The 17631-nt window shown below is 36.0% G+C and overlaps 1 protein-coding gene across 4 annotated transcripts in view; it reads right to left on the bottom strand.

Annotated features, from left to right (window-relative positions):
* The window catches only part of Cht6 (Chitinase 6), a 170761-nt gene that overhangs the window by 78711 nt on the left and 74419 nt on the right, over positions 1–17631 (bottom strand). For all 4 annotated transcript variants that reach the window (XM_074179016.1, XM_074179014.1, XM_074179015.1 and 1 more), the window contains exons 2-5: positions 14300–14360; positions 7897–8079; positions 5791–6050; positions 34–158 (exon numbers count right to left, since the gene is read on the bottom strand). In XM_074179016.1, the coding sequence (XP_074035117.1) occupies positions 34–158; positions 5791–6050; positions 7897–8079; positions 14300–14360 (629 nt within the window). The remainder of the gene's footprint in view (positions 1–33; positions 159–5790; positions 6051–7896; positions 8080–14299; positions 14361–17631) is intronic.

Genomic DNA, 17631 nt, shown 5'->3' on the forward strand with positions numbered 1-17631 from the left:
GTTTCACATGTTCATTAATAAATAATTACTCACTTAGTAAGTTTTGGCACATCGAATCCTTTATTGATATATTCTATTCCTGCTGGAACTGCCATAGTTAAAAGTAGCCGTGGCCGTCCAGTTTTCTCAAATTCTCTTTCAAATTCCTCTCTCAGCTCCTGCGTAAAAAACAAGATATTGCAATATATCATTACCTACCATATGAAGTATCATTATTTAGATTATCAGCTAATTTATTATTATTCAACAGAACAACCAACTATCAACTCATTGAACATATTTTTAAAAGGTTTTACCTTCTTAATTAATATAATTTTAGTCTGATCATAGATATTTTTGTGGTCTTCTATGTATCCAAAGAAATTTTCTGCTGTACATTTGCACTGAATCATTTGGGGAGAAAAGTAATATGCCGCTGCTCTTCTAAATATTTTTACTTCAAGTAAAAATTACTTTTGAAATCCTCATTTCTTTCTGAACAAATCTAGTCACTTGATTTTTGTTCATTTGACAATATATGTCAATGAACTTCATCAAGTTTTCGAGAGTGTAATTTGCAAACAATAAAATAATGATATTGGAGTAATATAGATACATTTTGAAATGAACACACAAAGGTGTGCTGAAAATGTTCATCTTCTGCAATAATGTTTGCAGCTACTATTACTCTCAGTTACCAATTGGTGTGGTATCAACCAATGTTTTCAGGTAGCCCCACAGAAAATGATACGAACTATTGAGATCTGGGAATCTAGTTGGCCAGACCTCCATGACCTAACCAACGATTATTGCAATTTTGGTGTAGGAGTAAATATTCTCACGTCGTGATTCAAATCACAGTTACTCCCCTAATAAAATGAAAATCAAGCTAACAGAACATAATCTAAATTTAAAAATACTGATTTGAATCAGGGATTTCGATTTTGGTTATTTGAATGTTAATAATTTTAAGTGTTCTCCTATAGGATGATAATTAGCAACACTAAGTGGTAGGTACAGAAATGTATCTTTCCGCTCATAGAAATCTTAAAAGTGCCTCCATAATTCGTATCCCATTGTTCTTCTCAATATTTTGTGCATCATTAGGGTCAAGGAATCGACACTTATTGAATTACATATGCTTGCCAATATATTTACAAGAAAGTTTTCTATAAAGTTTTTAAATGATATAAGATCTGATTAATAAAATTCTTTCCTGTATTTGTCTTCATTCGAGGACCGCCTACCAGATACTGATGATGCCCAACAGGCTGAAACAGCTGTCTACCGGCAGCTCTTAGATCATATTGTAGAAGATAGAAGTATCACTCATCTATTCATCTACGATTCTGATCATTCTCATATTGATTTCGAAAAAAATCATCTTACTATGATGAACAAATTCATGTTAATGTACGAGACGTCAAGTACGAATTAGATTCAATTTTAATTTTAAAAAATTGAAATTTCTGATTAGTGTAAAAGTTATATTTCAAAGTTTATTGTCGGCAGTTCCATTGCGACTAGCGGTCGGTGTATAGCACTTGGATGAAAACTATTGAGCCGGTAAGTGTATTTTCAATATTCCCATCAGTATCCGATAATTACGGAAGTTACGGGAGAAAAAAGGTGTACCTGTAGTAATTTGGGGGGGTTCTGATCACGAATCTGAAGGAATTTTCAGCCTATTTTGCCACATAGTATGATTTAGCGTAATAATGGGTTCTTCCATAGCGAATGGCTGGCAGTGTATATCACTTAGGCTTACACCATTTAGCCGGTAACTGTTTCTTCAGAATTTTCATCAATCCTGTGAGTTTCATCATTTTACCACGATAATTACGGAAGTTACAGGGGTGCTTCCATATAAAGGAAAAACCAAAAAATCCCAAATTATTTTTTTGCCTATATCTTCTTTATTCGCAGACATATTGAAAATCTGTCCACATTTTGCTATTGGAATTTGATGTGGGATATCAGAATATGTCCATGAATCTTTTATATAGGGTGTCATCTGACTTGGGCCACCCCCATCTTTGAATTTTTAAATACGGACCTGTATTTTTTGTTGTAGTTTTTGAATCATATACGTTCACTTCATACTGATAAATCAAATTTTATTTTATATTTCGGGATTTTTCGGTATTATGTTATTACAATTGGGTGAATTATTCCCTTTCAAATTACGGCCCTGGATATTAGTTGACTGAGGTAAATAAAAATACAATAGCAACTTTCACGTCTCTTTATGTACCGTAGAGTTTTTAAAGAGTTTTTTTTTTCATTTTTAGGTACCTATTCATATTTCTTCATATTTCCATTGCTCTAAGCGTTTTCTACATTGAACTTCAAATAAGCAAACTTTTTATGATTATCTGAAACATATCTATAACCAAAATATATTATATGTGTTTTGATGAGCAGAAAAAGCAATAATAACATCCGAAACAGACACTATAATTTTAATGAAAATTGAAATGAAGTAATTTATATAGACACAAAATTAATAGCGCATTAAATGTTCGAATTGGTGTCCTTCCATTTCGAGACAAATAATGGGCCAATAAGATGACCTGCAAGATCACCAGATCTTACTATTTTGGACTATTTTCTATGGGGGACAGTGAAAAATAGGATTTACGCTGGCAGAGAGATAGAAAATGTGGAAGACTCGAGATTGAGGATTTTGAATGATTTCGCAACAATGCATCAAATAAGTGTATTAATGGCAATAAATAATATGAAAAACCGAGTTCAAAAATGTCTCGAAATGGAAGAGCTCCAATTCGAACATTCATTGCGCCATTAATTTTTTTGTGTATATAAATTATTCATTTCAATTTTCATTACAATTATAGTGTTTGTTTCTGATGTTATTATTGCTATCATTTCTTTTTCTGCTCATCAAAACACATATAATATATTTTTGTTATAGCTATGTTTCATAAAAGGTTTTCTTATTCGAAGTTCATTGTAGAAAAAGCTCGGAGCAATGGCAAAAATATGGATAGGTACCTAAAAATGAAAACAAAAACTCTCGGAAAACTCTACGGTACATAGGGAGACGTAAAAGTTGCTATTGTGTTTTTATTCAACCAGGTCAAGCAATTTCCAGGGCCGTGATTAAAATGGGAATAATTCACACAATTAGAATCAAATATAACCGAAAAATTCCGAAATATAAAATTGAATTTAGTTTCTAAGTATGAAGTGAATGTCGGCGACACAAAAACTACAACAAAAAATACAGGTCCGTATTTAAAAATCCAAAGATAGGGATGGCCTAGGTCAGATGACACCCTGTATAAAAGATTCATGGACATATTCTGATAGCCCACATCAAATGCCAAGAGCAAAATGTGGACAGATTTTCAATATGTCTGCGAATAAAGAAGATAAAGGCAAAAAATAATTTGGGATTTTTTTGGTTTTTCCTGTATATCACCAGAACCAAAATGGCTTTATTCGATTTTTCTACATCATTGAATAGGTCTCTAAAATACGCAACTTTGCCACAATTCAACCGACACTCTATCTCTTATCGTTTACGAGATCCCCATGCCACAACGCCACAACACCCCAAACAAAAAGGAGGGGCAAACCGCGAACACGTGTTTCTGTCTATTGACTTCATCAGCGCGGTATAACCAAGTGCAGAGAGGGGCAACACCTGGTAACCAAAAATCAATGATGCATTATAGAAATTTACATTTTTTCCTGCAAACTCTATATAACGTTAAAATTCTACTTTTGCAAAGAAAAAATATGCGAAAAAATATTGTCAAGAGCTGGATTACTAATATTTTATTTGCTTAATTCCTTGCACGCATTTATTATTGACATTGCCATACCTTAGGTGTGGAAAAGGAAAGATTAAAATTAAAGGTCAGCTCATAAAAGAGCACGTGTACCTAGTCGTGATTCTTGAAAAAATTCTATTATCTAACGACAGTGAATCAATGCAAAAAAGTTGTTTGAAACTGGCTGTCTATCAAATGAAAAATAGGTATGTGGTCGAGGTAAATCCTTGACTTCAAGTTCTCAAACCGAATAGGATTCTTATTCTCTCTTGATCTAACCATGAACTAGTAAGGATAACTAAGTAGGTGATGCATAAAAATGGTTCATTTCAAGTCATATTCCAATCAGATTAGTCTACACTCATTTTGATGTACAAAAAATGTAAATAAACTATCGGGATGTGTTATTAAATTCAAAAAATTGGAATCAGAAACACTGAAAGGTCACCAATGAAAATGTTCTGCCACTTGAGAAGCTAATAAACCTTAGCTTCGACAAAGGTGTGTTTCCAAATATATTGAAGGTAACCATATTACAACCGATATATAAAAGGAGATAAAAACATAGTCTCCTACTACCGCTATCAAATATTGCAAAAATTTTCGAAAATGTAATCAAAGCCAAACTTTTGAGATATTCAAATAAATAATGAAAAGTTATCTCACGAATCGCATACAAGTAACAAGGCAAGACAATACTCAGAGCAGAACAGGGATAATCAAATATGGAGTTCCTCAAAGAACTGGTCTTGGGCCAGACCTATTCTTATTATATATGAACAATATTATGGATATCAATATCTCTGGACGAATACTGAGATTTGCGGATGAATCGACACTATTTTTTTAGGATGGCAATTTGAAATATTTGAAAATGCAAGTTGAAGTTGATTTTCAAAACATGAAACGGTAATTCGACTACAATCTTTGAATATCGTAACCAACTTCCTGTATTTTTGTCTACTTTATGTGGGAGCAGTTTTAATACCAGATAGGATCGATAGGATCGATATGAATTTTAGATGGGATGAACATATAGAAAAATTGAGTAATAAAATGAGAGAACAATTGTCACGATTTGAATTTCTGAAAAAACACGTGGATCAGAATCATATGATGACCATCTATTATGCCTTGATACAAAGTCAGTTAAACTGTGGAATAATAGGTTAGGGCGGTGCAAGTAACGTCTTTATTGAAAATCTGAATACAATTCAAAAATAGATTCATAGAAATATTTTTACCAAACATCCAACTTTTTCAAGTGAGAAGCTATAAGCTGGATGCAAAGCTATGCATATGAGACAGTTTTTTTATATTTTCCCTACGTAAATGACTATTCAATAATGAATCTCACAGCCACTGATCATTCTTATCCAACCAGAAACAAACAAAGACAGCGAAAAAACAATTGGACAACGAACATTTACTTATCTGTGTCCTGGATTATACTAAATACTGCCATATGATATAAACAAAATTTGCAACAATCTAACCTCCAAATTGAAAAATGGTATATATTAACACCAATATCATTCATTCATTAACTAATGGAGTCTACTAACAACTGTACAAAATGAACAAACACAGTCATCTTTCAGTCCCTCTATTTTGTTTTATTTCACAGTATAATTCATTTCCAATTAGCTATTGTTAACTTCAGTTTGGAAACTCATCAAATGCCGAAACTTTTCAATAATTTTTCTGTATATGTACTTCAAACATAAAAGTGTATTCAACACATACAAGTGTGTTGCGACTCCTCACATCATACATCGGTGATCATTTGAATTCATCGACAAAAACAAAATATATTTTTTTGTTTTTCCTGCATATCTGTAAAAGCAATAACATCAGTTCGAATAAAACATTACTTTCTCTCTATTCAACTTTCTCTAAAATCCTTGTCGTTTTTTATATCCACTCGAAAATCACTTAACCGGTGTATAAGTGCGTCAGGAACGATTTTTATTTTATTTTATTTTATATAATGAAGCATCATGTGCATTACCTGTACTAAATTAGCGTAATTTTCTTTATCTCTAGGTTTTCCACCATCCCTGAATGCCGGATACTCCCAGTCTAGATCCAGGCCGTCAAAGTGATTCAGTCTTAAAAACTTTATAACATTCTTCACCAATTCCTTTCTCCTCTCGGGATTCGCCACCATTGAAGAAAACCTAGAGGATCCTTCATTCCACCCTCCTATGGCAATGAGCGTTTTCAAATTCTTGTTGTATGTTTTCAACCCCGTGAATTTGGCATATCCACCTAAAAAACCCTCGTGATGGTCAGGAATAAAAGTAACAAATGTATTTCATTAGTTCGGACTGGCAGTGCCTACTATGATATAAAATGAACTTCCTGAAAGAATCAATGAAATTAAAATGATTGCTGAAAAGATAACAATTATATTGCGCAAAAAACTGAAATTACAATGATATAAAAAATACAAGCAACAATTGAAAATTGAACAAATAACAAGGATATTAAAATTAAAAGATTTCAAGCTAAGTTACTACACGACTGTTAGTATCCATAATCGTATTTGGGTGATAACTGGGCTTATCCCCCCCTATGCCCCCTCCCGGGTTGAGTGCCCTGGAGTAAAAACTTCGCCCCACAAAATAAATTTTGCGAAGAAAACTTAATACACCATTCCATCCACCCCCGCTCCTCAGGAGCGGTCCTCAGTCCTACTGATAAGCTCTTCAGCAAGATTGACATCTGACCGTCTTTGGTCGTAAGTCAGCCTTTAGGTGCTATTACTATCCGATCTGTTAAATTATTTTATCTTGACTTTCCTAACTGAATTTTTGCATGAGGTCCCCAAAAACTAACCGGAGACGAGTGTCTTTTCAATCGCGTACGAGTGTTGGTTCTCAGTGAGTTTAAAGAGAGATAAATTTGAACTGGTTGAGAAATTTTTATACCTACTGAAGTCGCCTGACAGCGACTCTCGGTGATGGTTTTTGGTTCTGCTTCGTATCCCTCTGTCGGAATCTGGGGTCATCCCTATTCAATGCGTTTTGTAAGTCGCTTAGCGCTGGATTGACGTGCGCTCGAATTCTGTCGAACGTGTCCTCTGCGTGTTTCCTCATGTATGCGTCCACGGAGTGTATGTTCAGGTCTAGGTCTCTGAATATGTATCCCCGCGGCCCTTACGCACGCGTTCATAAACGACTGGATCTGTCTTCTGTAAGTCGCTGCGCACTGACCCCAGGCAGTGCAGGCATACAGGATTATCGGCAGTATTACGGTCTTTATCATTAGCAGCTTTACTTTCAGTCCCATGTTGCTTCTTCGTCCTATAATTGGTAATAGGTTTTGTCGGACAGATTTCGCCATTCCTATCCTCTGCCGTACATGAGACCTGAACGTTAATCTTCTGTCTAGGTTGACCCCAAGTATCTAGCTTCGTTGGTCCACGGAATCTCTTGTCCGTTAAGGATGCCGTTTCCTTCAGGGCGTACCATCCTCCGGGTGAACAGTATTTCCTGACTCTTGTCAGGGTTTATACTGATCTTCCACAGGCTGGCACATTCCTCTAATCTATCTGCCTGTTGCTGCAAGTATCGACTGGACTTATTCCTTCGAGAGCTGACTATTTATAGGTGCTTCCACCTATCCCCTCTTCCTTCTCTCCGCTTCATCGGTTTTAGCGAGAGCTGACCGTTTGGCGAGAGTTGGCCGTTTCCTCTCGATTATAGGTTTCCATATGTTGCGTATCTCTACGCTAGCTTGGCTAAATGCATTGTTGGACAACCTAAACCAGTATTCCTCCTTGTGGATGATTTCAGCTTGAGACCACTTAATGTTATATTGATGAGTCCAAACATGCTCTGTTATTCCTCATTTGCTGGTTTCTTGTGCTAGGCAATGCAAACTTTTAATGGCTTCTTAGTTTCTCCGATGTAGGATTCTCCGCACTCGCAGGATATCTGGTAAATGCAATTCTTGGAATCGCAGTCCGCGTTCGGTGGCCAGGGATTTCAAATCATTTTATATAAAATTAGACAATGGAAGTCCGAACTAAGGAAAAGTAGCAAATGATATCACATGTTCAAACAAATTGGGTATTAAATTAAAGATTAAATTTTGAAATTATTGTACTAACCCTTTTCTATATCTTGGTACTTGTCAAATGGCTTGAGCGTGTTATCTTTGGTGAAGCCCCCAAAGGCGTATACAAGATGTGTACACAAATAGGGGTTGATGTTTTGCGGACTAAATTTCGCAGCGCCAGGTCTGTATATTGACCAATTCGTGTAGTAGCAGACCACGCGCATCTCCTTTGAGCCTGGAAAAGTAAAATTTGTATCTAAGTGAGGAAGCTTGAAATACATTTTCTGTTTTAATTCTTTGAGTACTTTGTGATAGTCTTATTGTTGTGCTTTCAGTTACTTGTAAAGAAAGGAGTTGTATACTCTGTAAGGGGTAAAGTAACGGATTTATCTATCCTCGTGTTCGGTGAAACGCGACTGTATGTGACATGTTAATAGTAATTCTTTTTTTATATTTAGTAAACAACGGAAGTTTATAACATCCTAGCTATAGGATATATATTATTTTCATTACTATTAATATGTCATTGTGACCATTTATTCATTGGTAACATGTGACAATTTTTTTTCTCCATTATAAAATATTTTCTTCTCCATGTCAGTATTTTATACTTCATTGTATCTATTATTGTTATGTTGTTCTTCTTTCATTGTAGAATTTTTAAATAATGGTTATACCGTTCCAACATCTGAGGGTGATAATACATTGTGGAGACGACTTTGAGTGTTTATGCTTCGCAAATCTACTCCACTTTGAGACATAATAGACTTCTACCACATATATTGTAGCTGATTGAGTGGTTCCGCATTATTGAAATCTTCAAAATAATTCTGGCAATAAGAACCACAATACCTTAGTTACAATGTTGAATAAAAATATATGTTACCTCACAAGAGGCACCAGAACAGAACTCTCTCCGCGGCAAGTATCAGCACAAACTTCGACATATCTGGTCATAAAAACTGTCGGGGAAGAACGAAGTTGCTGCAACAAATATGCTTGTCGTTCCAATCTTACTCTATTCGTTTGGAGTAGTGAAGTGGACTCGGGAGGAGCTGTACCAACTCGACGTAGAGACCCGAAAAATGATGCATCTCTATAGGAGTTTGCATCCCAAATCGTCCGTTCCACGGTTGAACTTCCTCCGACAACAGCGAGGCCGTGGCCTTTTGAGTTTGGACTGTCTACATGACAGAATGGTATTGGATTCAGCCTGTAAAGTCGTCAGGAGTTCGGATCCCCTTCTCTGCATGGTCCGTGGCCAAGAGAGAGCAGGAATTGGAGCATTTCTCTGTCACCGAGTTGGAACCCGATCAGCAAAAAGCTCAGATAAAAGCCGCAGAGATCACCACATCACCTCACTTCTGCGGAGACTCAAGAATAAGCCAATGCATGGGATATTCGTCAATAACATTGGAGGCCTCGGCTTATAAAAGCGCCTGACGTTCGCTTTTCTCAGGTCGAGTGGGCTGAAGTCGGAAACGAGGGGTTCATCATGGCTTGCCAGGATGGTGTCATCAACACCTTAGTCTACCGCAGTCACGTGATGGGTATAGAGGTTTCTGACACAAGGTGCAGGGCGTGCCGCGAGTCGCCTGAGACCCTAATGCACTTGCTATCAGCATGACCAGCATATGCGGTCTCGACCTATATCCATCGACATAACGCGGCTCTAAGAGCCATATACGGCACTCTTACGGCATTGACGAAACACCGGTGTTGCCCTATGCTCCAGGGGATATTGAATCCGTTGTGGAAAACGAGAAGTGCCGGAAACTGAGGGGTTCATCATGGCTTGCCAGGATTGTGTCTTCAACACCGCAGTCGCGTGATGGATATAGAGGTTCCTGACACAAGGTGCAGGGCCTGCCGCGAGGCGCCCGATACCCTAATGCACTCGCTATCAGCATGCCCAGCATATGCAGTTTCGGCCTGTATCCATCGACATAATGCGGCCCTAACATTGCTATATTACCATCTACGGCACTCTTACCGTATTGACGAGATACCGGTGTTGCCTACGCTCCGGGGGATATTGAATCCGTTGTGGGGAACGAGAAGTGCTGAATTTATTGGAACTATTCGTTCCCACCCTCAGGCTCATACAAGCTTATAAGCCTGATGTAGTTCTTCTCGACCACCAGAGCAAGAAGATATTTGTCATGGAGTTTTCAGCTCCTGGCGAGACGAATATCGTCAGAAAAGATGAGGAAAATGGATAAAATATCGAGATTTTCTCTTCGAACTCCGCAGACTCTATCCAGACCACTGTGTCAAGATAGTTGTTCTAATTATTGGAGTCCCTTTCTACTCTGGAATCTTAAAATCATACCGGCTTGCCGCACTGAGGCAGAAATCTTAGCCGCACAGATGCAGAAGGCTGTCATTCTTGGCTCACTGCGCTTGCTCAGGGCACATGATTCTCGGACGCAATGATCATTTACCCCACGGTGTGGAGAGTGGTCATTGATTTATAATGCTGGCGAGCCCTTTCGAATGTATCGAGGCTACGGGGGATAGGGCCTGACCAGCACACACTACGGTGAAAATAAATCGTCTTCATTATTTCCACATTCAAAGGAATACAATGAGTATTAGAAATCAAGGTTCATATATGGAAATAAAAGGCGAAGTCTATTTTTTGTTGTGTGAACACGACAGAAAATATTCTTCCGCTTAACGCCACTTAATAATTATCAAACATCTGCAATTCGAAATTTTCAAGCTGCCTGTTATAAGAAGATTTTGCACTTAACAAAGATGTGTATAAAACCTAAGTTCAAGAGATGAAAAGGTGTAACACTTATGGTTTAACTGACAAAGCTGCTAACTTATAGATTCAGTTCAGCAAAGTTGAATCATTTTGCGTAGAAAAAACATACTTTCCAAATCAGGTCATTTGTATGAGCTGTCCGTGTTTCTGAGTCAAGTTGAAATACTCTCAAAGATTTTCAGATTCTTCAAAATTGAATATAACCCACTTTGTTGTTGATGGTCAACTACAATCAGCCTCCGAAAATATAGTGGTAGATAAAAACAGTGATGAAAAGGTAATTTTCATATGTAAACGCTCCACTTTTATCCCCAGTGGGGGCTCCTCAGTTGGAATATTTAAAAATCCTTCCTCATTGCACATCTACAACATAAAACGAACCTACGTACAGAATTTCAGCCTCTGAAAATTTAGCGGTCCGTAAAAACGGTAATGAAAAGTAATTTTCATATGTCGGATCATTTTGTGTATGGCTCTTCCAGCTTCCTGAAAAAACGTTCCCTGCAAGTGGCCGTTGATGGATATCTCTCGAATTGTTCACCATCAACGCTGGTGTTCCCCAGGGATCCATATTGTCTTCAACCCTCTTTTTATTGTATATCAACGACTTATCTCCGAACCAGATATAATAATGTCAGGTGAGATAATTTCGCTTTCTGCTCCGATAAGTTTGTTGAGGGTTAAAATGGACACCAATATGTCTTGGCATAATCATGTCGCTGGAAATGCAAAGGCTGCTTCTCAAAAGCTTGGAATACTGTTCTGAACCAGAAAACTGTACACACCTCAGCAACTTTTGATGCTTCATAAAGCTCAGATCAGACCTTCTATGGAGTATTGTTCTCATGTATGGTTCTCTGCCCCCAAACATACCCTGAAGTTGCTAAATTCCATCCAGAAACTAGCCATCCACCTGATTGGAGACGCATCCATCACGTACAACCTTGACAGCCTGGAACATCGAAGAAAGGTTGGGGATTTGTCTCTCATCTATAGATACTTTCACGGGAAGTGTTCAAGTCACTTGGCACATTTGATTCCACCAAGAGCGGTACATATGAGAAATTCGCGATGGACTGTGGCTGCTCATCATTTTGAGGTTCAACTTAGTACACCTCGAACTTCACTGTTTAAGAACTCTTTCATGTAGAGAACTGCGTTCATGTGGAATAAACTTCCAAATAGATTTAATCTCCAGCGATTCAAATCCAATGTAAATCGCTACTTTTGCACAGGTACCGCTCTGAAAGCGCCTTAAGGATTTTCCTGTAGTGCTTGTGTTTTATTCTCAAAAAAAATTAAACCCCTACAGGGCATGCCCCAATTGGAATATTTGGAAATCCTCTTAGTGCGAATCTAAGACCTGAGAGGCACGTATACACCAAATTTTAGCTTCCTAGGACTCACCAGTACGGAGAAACAGAGATGAATGAGTGAGTGTTAAGTGAGTGACTTTCCCATTCATACGTATAGATAGATTAACTTGTTCGACGATATTGGATGATCTTATTCCAAAAATTGAAATGTGAAAGTTCAGCAATGTGATTTAAACGTGTTTTCAGATTTTTTTTCCATTATTATGAATATATTTAACTGCCACTGAGGTAAGCTGTAAGCGCTATTTGTAATTCACAAATTTCATTTGTGAATTTGAAACATTTGAAAGATCATTGAGTGAACAATTTTTTGTAGAAGCAAATTTTCCTCCCATCTCTAGAAGGATTATTGAATCAATGTCATTTCGAATAACCTACTTTTGTGAAGACACGATACTTTCAGTTTGTAGTACTGCTCCTAAGGTTCAGTTGTGAATGTTAATTCTGTTCATTGTGTTATGCAACGTTTGGGTAGGGTATCATGCAGAAAAGTGAGGAATTCACGATAATAAGACAATTGTTTATTGTCTGTTGCTATACGAACGATGAATTTATAAAGTTCATTTGTTTATTATATGTGCAAGAGTGCTGGCCTTCCTATTGATGACGCATCACCTCTATAAAGATCAATTAAAAATCGTTTCGTTTCATACTGAAATTGTATATGGTAATTATTCAGTAATTAAAAATGAAAATAAAAATCTAACTGAAAATATTTTTTTAAATATGGCGGAGTTGTTTTGTTTCACTTCTATGAATTAATAATATTCGATATTTCAATGGTACTTATTTCTAATTTTCCCATTTCCCTGTGATAGTGGGCACCGACAAACGAATAAGTTCTGATTTGAATTTGCCTTTTGTTACCATCCCTTACACAAAATCTGTTAACCACGTTTTCTTCATATGTTGTATATTCAGTTTCTGCAGAAATCATAAACAGTCATTTCTTTTCTTAATTTTTTGAACGAGTCAACTCAAAAAAATGAAATTTGGGATAATGAAATTAATGCATGAATACTTTATTTTGAAGTGAAATTGACAGATGAAACTTTCAAAAAAGCGACTGGGCGATTTCTGCGAAAAAAAATAATAAAAGGAAAGAGGGATCTTGTGGCACATCATGTTGAAGTCAATATATTTACCTACTACAAAATGGCGGAACATTTAATAATTTCCTGAAGCCAAACACATTAATATCGATATTTCTAGAAATATTCCTCTTTATCTGCCATATGGCAATTCCAACAACCATATAAGGTTTGTTAAGTAATTTTTTGTTAATAAAAACGACAAAAAATTTCAGTACGACAATGAACATCATTGTTCAGTTAGAATATTCTCATTTAGTTTTCGGTTTTACTTGTAGAAAAGTACCACGTCAACAAAAATCTGTTAAAAAAATCTGTTTTTCCGTTAATCTATCAATATTGAGAAACCATATTGTAGGACTACTATTTATTGATCGAAATTTAACGGGAAAACTGTATTTGAATATGCTGGAAACTACTGTTGACCCTCTCATCATTGAAATCATCGAAGCGAATCCTAATGAATTCGATATGGATATTGTATTCCAACAAGATGGAGCACCACCTTATTATACCAGACAAGTAAGAATCTATTTGGATACTACTTTTCCCGGTCGTCGTTGGCCGTCGAGGTCCTACAGAATGGCCAGCCCGCTCGCCAAATTTGACACCTTTGGACTTCTTTTTATGGGGCGGTTCGAAGCAAAAGGTGTACGAAATTGAACTTGCTTCAATATTGGATATACGGCAGAGAATAATAAATATTTGTTGAGATATTAACGTTACTGTGTTCGAAACTGTTCGGCGTGAAGTATCGAATAGGCTGTTCATATGTCAAGAAGTTCAAGGCAACCATTTCGAGCATCTTCTGAGCTGACCTCAAGCTTATTACCTCATATTATGTAGTTGAATGTCAATGTATTCAGGCAATTATTGAAAGTTTCGCCATTTTGTAGTAGTTGAAGATATTGACATTATATTCTAGGGTTGTGAAGCATTTGTCAGGAGCTTCAAAACGATGTATCACAAGACCCCCCTTTCCCATTAATTTTTTTTCCTAGATGGCGCCCAGTCGCCATCTTGAAAGTTTCATCTGTCAATTTCACTTCAAAATAAAATATTCATGCATTAATTTCATTATCCCAAATTTCAATTTTTGAGTTGACCCGGTAAAAAAATTAAAGGAGGGGACATTAAAGAAATGCACTGCACAATTCAAATTGTGTTACAGTGAAAAATACAAATAAATTTAATTCACAAATAAATTGTACTTACTTGCTTCTAATATCCATATCGACAGATATATCGCCAGAAATAACCATCGACAGACCCCCGTCTGAAACAAAAAATTAAATTGTTATATTTCTAATATAAAGCATTGATATGATAATATGTAGTAGGTGAGTCTCTGACATAAAATAAATTTCACAAGAACCCTAGAAATGCAGAAAGAGATTGTACCTAAACCCCATTTTATAATCCGATGAATGCTTTCAACTTGACTGGAGAATTGTTGTCTCATAAGAAGTATTTCATTTGTTTCATCAGTTTCACTATTATCATCATCAATATCTGATTATAATTTCCAAGATGGTATTTGTTATCAATGAACCTCTTGATTCCTCTTTCATACATAATTTTGGGACAGATGTTTGTAAAGAAAAAGAAAATAGAATAAATTGCCAGTATTGCCACACATCATCGCTGTGAGTCTTCATTGTTTTAGAAATGTTTTGTTCTGAGTTATACAAGTGAAACAATGACGGTCGATGAAAGTTCAACAATTTCGATGGTCATATCAATTAAATGTTAATTAGGTTGAAGTATAACTAATATCTTGATATTTTCCCACAATTGATTGAAATTCATGCGAACTGTATGAGAAATAATTGATAATTTTTTAAGAGTACACAACTTTTTTCATTTTTTGGGGAAACATTCTCCTTTCACAATCTTAATATGAAATTGTAATGAGAGAATTTTATAAAATTGAAAAGAGTACGCTTGCCGCATCAAGCTTGTGTGTAAACATCAATAAGGGTGTTTACAATCTCATAATTGCAATTTGAGATAACTAGTTACGTAACTCTGAAAAAAAAACTTATTTTCATTTCAATACACAGTACGAAAAAATGTATTATCTGTATGTGACAATGGTGCATGTCTAGTTAATTCATTCGATCGATTCACAAATCTCACATGACTATCGACTTATTCGACCCAGTTGGAAATTACTGTACGATAGTATAATTGCTCTCCAATTGCCATAAACTTCCCTAAAATGATAGTGGTTTCCAACAGGGAATATGGTGATATGTTTTCTATTTTTGCAGAAGTGTATCAAATTCTGAACGATGAATTCAGTTCATTATGCTTTGGAGTTAAATGTTTGCAAAAATGTTCGAGAAAGGTCAGTACCTCAGTATATCACATAATTTTCCATCCATGGATGGACGTTGACGTTAACTTCATGAATTTCAACACTGCGGAGGTAGATAAACACACCATACCTATTTGAAATTATTTTCAGCAACAAGCAGAAGAACCACATAAAATCAATTTTCCCCACTTTTATCGATCTTGGCGAAATCACTCGTTATCGTAGACTCAGCTGGCTCATTTTTTGCTGATTTTTGAGGATTTTCGGAAAAAAAACCTCAGTAATACATCTGTGAAATTAGGACATGAAGACCGTGAACACTTCATCTCCTCTTCTCAAAATTGAAACACTTAGCAACTCTGGTGGAAACATGTTGCTGGGCGGTGGAAGAACTTTCATTCTTTACACGAAAATATACAACTAGCAACTCTAGCAGAAAAAGGAAAACGGCGCGATGTACTGAATTTTCGGATACTTCAAGTTTATGGTTTTTCTACATGAACCAAAATACACCAATCAATTAGTGATGAACCTAATATATAAAATAAGGTCGCAATATTGTGTTGCTTCCACCATTTATAACTCAAGAACGACTGGAAGGTTTCCATGATTATCGTTTTTTGGGTTTGTCTCTAATCGAAAAAGCAGAATAACTATTGAAACATTCGAAATTAAGAAACAAAATTGGAATAAATGAATTGACAGTTATAATAGTGTGAGCAGAAGTATATGAGGTTATGACATTTGTAATTGTGCGCGCATGAGTGACTGTTACGTCAAAATAGAAACAAAGTCAGCAATATCCATAAGAGTGTTATTCCTTCCAGAAACACTTCATTGTGAGATTTTCACTAAACAGTTTTACAAATCCGCAACACGTGTTTCGCTATACAATAGCTTCTTCAGACGCGCCTACGCCTAAAGAAGCTTTTTTTAGCGATTTACGTTATGGATTTTCATCGAGTATTGACCGATTCCATCACATATACAGTGTTATTTGCAATTCCGCCAACAAGAACACCGAATCTTTCACAACGAAGCCATAATGAAAGCAGACTACGGAATACGGCGTATCAACCCACTATGAAAGAAGAAGAAATCGCACGAGAAGGCCGCCGTATTGTCTGTTGTCAGATCTTCGTTTAACTATTCTCTCGAGCAACTATTCTACTGTTTGAAACTCAGTATACTCTCTATAATCATTATTGAATTACTGTGAATAGTGGAAATTATCTTGTATGTAGTATGTATCCAGAAAACATTTGCTATTGTTTTTTGTAACAATTAATTTACATGTTTTTTGGCACAAAATCTACTGCTAATTTCGAAAATCTCTGAGCAACTCCGTCCGTGTTTGTATACCCTGACTTCTTGCTTCACAAACATTATACGAAACGAGTATAATGACTCAGGTAATAACTTAACGCAACATGTTATCAATTCTAAGGTGGTATGAAGTCCGGCCGGTAAGCTAGTTTAACATAAAAATATGTTGTGATGATATTTTCACACACTTCAACAAGTGTTAAATAAGACAGGATGATCAAAATGGAAAAGTTTAAAATATACAAAATTTTCTATGTAGACTGTGAGAAAAACATATTGATGATATTAAGCGGACTATTTGTAACACTTTTCAAGAAGAAATGTTCACATAATTGATTTTATAGACCGGTCAAGTCTATAGTGTTGCTTGAGCATGCTTTAGAAAATGACTACGAAATTAATGAAAATAGATAGAAATTGTAAAACTGGTATATACATGACAACATACTCCAGTTATCTGAAGTCCAGAAATCTCGAAATATCAAATGAGATCTATGAACAACAAAAACTGTCAATGGCTACTCTTTCACACAATAATTACAAGTTATGGTTATCAAAATATAAGTACGAGTAAACAAAATATTGGTTTCAGTTATCTATCGATGATACTAATTTGGTTAGCGATACCCGCCTCCAAAAAAAATGACGTAGAGGAAAATGTTTTCATCTGATTCTTCCTACACCTGTAATTAACTTACCATTGAATTCTGACTCCTCCCATATACCAAATTATTGAATTAAGTCTGTTATTGTTAGTGAAGTATGACAGATGCCATAAAAGTGACAAGCGCCAAAATTTCCGCTGCTAGAAGCAATTACTTCTTCTTCATTCTGTCTTATAATATAAAGGCTTTCCGATGGATAAAAAACAAAACACAACTATGAGAACGGACGCTTTTAC

This window comes from Leptinotarsa decemlineata, unplaced genomic scaffold (genome assembly GCF_025532065.1).
Source record: "Leptinotarsa decemlineata unplaced genomic scaffold, Ldec_3_MD MMD2_tig00004307_RagTag_RagTag, whole genome shotgun sequence".
Taxonomy (NCBI): Eukaryota; Metazoa; Arthropoda; class Insecta; order Coleoptera; family Chrysomelidae; genus Leptinotarsa; species Leptinotarsa decemlineata.